Genomic DNA, 3,550 nt, shown 5'->3' with positions numbered 1-3,550 from the left:
ACCTGCTGCGAGCCTCCGCACCCCCGTAATATTATGCCGTCTGAAATGCTTATCTGTGGCACAATGTTCGGCTCAAGCCCTCGTCGCATCATTTAAGGATTATTCTGTGATTGTGAATTCTTGTTTGGAGCAGTTACCTCTGTTTTGAGGACATGTTTGATAGTAAATTGTGTTATTACAAATGCGTTTCCTGAATTTTGAATGACAAGCGGGTCATGATCACAACGCCTCTGGAGTCTGCTTTGAGAAATAGTGTTTCAAATCCAGTGTGGGAAAGCTGCGTCTCCGAGAGGAACGGCACTGCGAAAATAAATAAGCCATTCCTTCACTTCTTGTCTCCTGCGGACCCTCAACGGCAAGCGAATCGACTACCCATCAAGGTTTTGAAAATGCTTACAGCACGGACTGGACACATATTACACCCGGAGTATCTCCAGCCTTTACCATCGACTCCCGTCAGTCCCATTGAGGTAAGTTTTTTAATAAGATTGAAAAGAAAATCATATCGGAACTGGCCACATCTCGTATCCACAGATCGTTTTTTCTTGATAGAGTCACATTGCACCATGATCATGGGTCAGTACTACATTCGCCGTGGTAGAAACTAAGAGGCGATCATTAGAAAGTGTCGGAGATACCACAGTACTGGATACTGATATTAATTAGGATATGTTACATTATTACACTGAGAGTCGGTTTTCGTATGCGCAATGCGGAGCGCACGAGAAGCGTACCCTGGGACATGAGTTAAGCTTAGGCTATGTCTTTCCGTCTTCCAGTGATTTAATATATCGTAATAACAAAACCGTTCCAATTTATGTTATTGTGTTTTTTCAGCTGGATGCAAAGAAGAGTCCTTTGGCTCTTCTGGCACAGACGTGTTCTCAAATTGGAAAGCCTGACCCACCGTCCTCTTCTAAACTTTCTACTGTCGCCTCAAATGGATCTAGTGACAAAGACTTAAAATCAGGTCCGTTGAAAATGAGTGACATTGGGGTTGAAGACAAATCCAGCTTTAAGCCATATTCAAAAACATCGGAGAAGAAGGAATCGGCTTCGGCTGTTTCGAGTGGAGATAAGTCGGGTTTCCGTGTGCCTAGCGCCACCTGCCAGCCATTTACTCCTAGGACAGGCAGTCCGAACTCTTGCACCTCTGTATCGCCACTGCCTACCGACAACAAAACAGGGGGAGAGAGGGAGGACAAGAAAGACTCGGATGCCAGTAAAACTAATTCATCCGAGGGATCTGGGAACACTACCCACAGCAGGATTAGCGGTAGTTCGGGAATTAATGGTGAGGCGAACCAGGAAACAGCAACTGGTTCAAAGTCGGCGACGTCCGACACAACCTCCGTATCCTCGGCCTCATCTGCTCTCGGGTCAGGACTCGTGGCCCCCGTTTCCCCTTACAGACCCGGCCACACTGTTTTCCCACTCCCCACTCCCGGAATTTCATACCCTGGAAGTTTAGCGGGTGCCTATACGGGCTACCCTCAACATTTTCTACCACACGGAGTGACTTTAGATCCAACCAAATCCAGCAGCCAGCTGTTAAACGCTCAGCTCGCCGCCGCTAGCTCACTTGGTAGTAAGGCTGGGACCAGCCCCATGGCCGGTGCGTCTCCGCCATCAATAATGTCGGCCAGTCTTTGCAGAGACCCGTACTGTCTGAGTTACCACTGCGCAAGTCATCTATCTGGCGCAGCTGGGGCTAACTGCTCTCATGACTCCGCAGCCGCTGCTGCAGCGACGGCCCTCAAATCTGGATATCCACTCATGTATCCATCACATCCTTTGCACGGCGTTCACTCTTCGTCACCCTCCTTTGCGGGACACCCGTTATATCCTTATGGCTTTATGCTCCCCAATGACCCCCAGCCGCATGTTTGCAACTGGGTTTCTGCTAATGGACCTTGTGACAAACGCTTCTCTTCGTCCGAAGAGCTCCTTAATCACCTGCGGACTCACACCGCTTTCGCCGGAGCAGAGAAGTTGATATCAGGATACCCAAGCTCATCCACACTGGCCAGCGCTGCCGCGGCTGCCATGGCTTGTCATATGCATATGCCCCCCACTGGAGCTCCCGGTGGCCCGGGAACCCTGGCACTCAGGACCCCGCATCACGCACTCGGGTTAAGCAGCCGCTATCACCCGTATTCGAAAAGCCCGTTACCAACCCCCGGTGCACCAGTCCCGGTGCCCGCAGCTACAGGTCCATATTATTCACCCTATGCATTGTATGGACAAAGACTTACCACAGCACCCGGACTTGGATATCAGTAGTGACTGGTGCAACGTTTATAGAGGAGGATGAAATTATATGGCTTAAGATTTTCTATGTGGGGTGTCCCCCTCAGGACAGGATCCGTGGGCTCATATTTATTTACGTTAGCTTTAAGCGAGACAAAAAAAATTAATAATAAAAATCTTGAATAATATTTCACAGGATTTAAAGTGCATACTTTTAATCAAGCTTGGGGTTAATTAAACTGATGAACACAATACGAAACTATGGTTTGTTTGTCGTTATCATGTGTAATTTGGAAAATTATTTTTCCTCTTCTTGTATGGTGTGTCCCATTCAAAACTAATTTAAATGGATGTTTGGACTAAATTCAAATGGCGGATTCAAGTATTGGCCTACTTCGGTGCGTTTGCACTGGAAAACGAGATATATTATTCCAATCTATCGTGAGGGAGTTTCATCAAGTCACAAAAGTTGTCAAAAACGTTTTGAAACCACTGAACACTACACAAGCTGAATAATATAATTTTGGAAAACAGCGTTTAAATTATGTGCTATAATGGCATTCAGTTGTATTTACAGGACGGATTATATTTCAGAATTATAACGCACTTGTTTTCACATTTTTTAAATATCTGAATTGTAATTATTTATCCAAAAAGGCAATTAAAATTCTCCATGCCTTAAAGTAATAGATCTGATTTTGCAACTTATTTGTGAAACTAAAATATGTTATAAAATTGGCATTTGGATCTAAAATGTCACAGTTCGAGGAAGCAGAAAATGAAATTGTTGAAATTGTTAAATTTCCCGCTATTTTCAATTTACTTAATTCCTCCTGAAACGCGCCTGATAGCTGTCGATGTAATGAAATGCAAACCCCTTAAATCGGTGTAAATCCCATTTATTTAGGCTAAACAGCACGTGTGGTTTTCGGCCTCTGTGTAGTCTGGGTTTAATTTGATTTGAAACGAGTCCTATTTATGAGTCGTTATGTGACTTCTAATGAGATATTTCCCGGTTCTTTCTCGTTAACAGGCAGGGAAATTTCTGTCGTAACAGAGGATGCAATAAAATGTGGGGAATATGAAAGTTTAAGGAAAGACTTAGGGGAGGGGGGTGAATAAAAATAGAACGTGCAGTTTAGACAGCAGTTCTCATACTACTCTGCTAAAACAAACAGAGGTTATCAAATGTACAAATCACCTTTAGAACAGTTTAAATATAGTATGACAGTAGGACAACTTTATATTTTTTAAAGTAACGGGCACGTATGGGTTCCACACATGCCCTTTATCGCAAAAA

The 3,550-nt window shown here is 44.4% G+C and overlaps 1 protein-coding gene across 1 annotated transcript; it reads left to right on the top strand.

The window, feature by feature from the left end:
- Positions 1-215: 215 nt before the first annotated feature.
- On the top strand, positions 216-2,340 carry LOC115812988 (zinc finger protein 503-like). Its single transcript, XM_030775561.1, has 2 exons — positions 216-470; positions 838-2,340. The coding sequence occupies exons 1-2, from the start codon at positions 216-218 to the stop codon at positions 2,281-2,283; spliced, it is 1,701 nt and encodes a 566-aa protein (XP_030631421.1). The 3' UTR covers positions 2,284-2,340.
- Positions 2,341-3,550: the final 1,210 nt, after the last annotated feature.

The sequence above is a fragment of the Chanos chanos genome, chromosome 5 (genome assembly GCF_902362185.1).
Source record: "Chanos chanos chromosome 5, fChaCha1.1, whole genome shotgun sequence".
NCBI classification, from domain to species: Eukaryota; Metazoa; Chordata; class Actinopteri; order Gonorynchiformes; family Chanidae; genus Chanos; species Chanos chanos.
The sequence above is the reverse complement of the archived record's forward strand: the minus strand, read 5'-3'. Positions and strand labels throughout refer to the sequence as shown.

Coding starts and splice junctions, on each gene's coding strand:
- LOC115812988 (XM_030775561.1), top strand. CDS start 216: ATGATCACAACGCCTCTGGAGTCTGCTTTGAGAAATAGTGTTTCAAAT. Junction 471..837: donor CTCCCGTCAGTCCCATTGAG/GTAAGTTTTTTA, acceptor GTGTTTTTTCAG/CTGGATGCAAAGAAGAGTCC.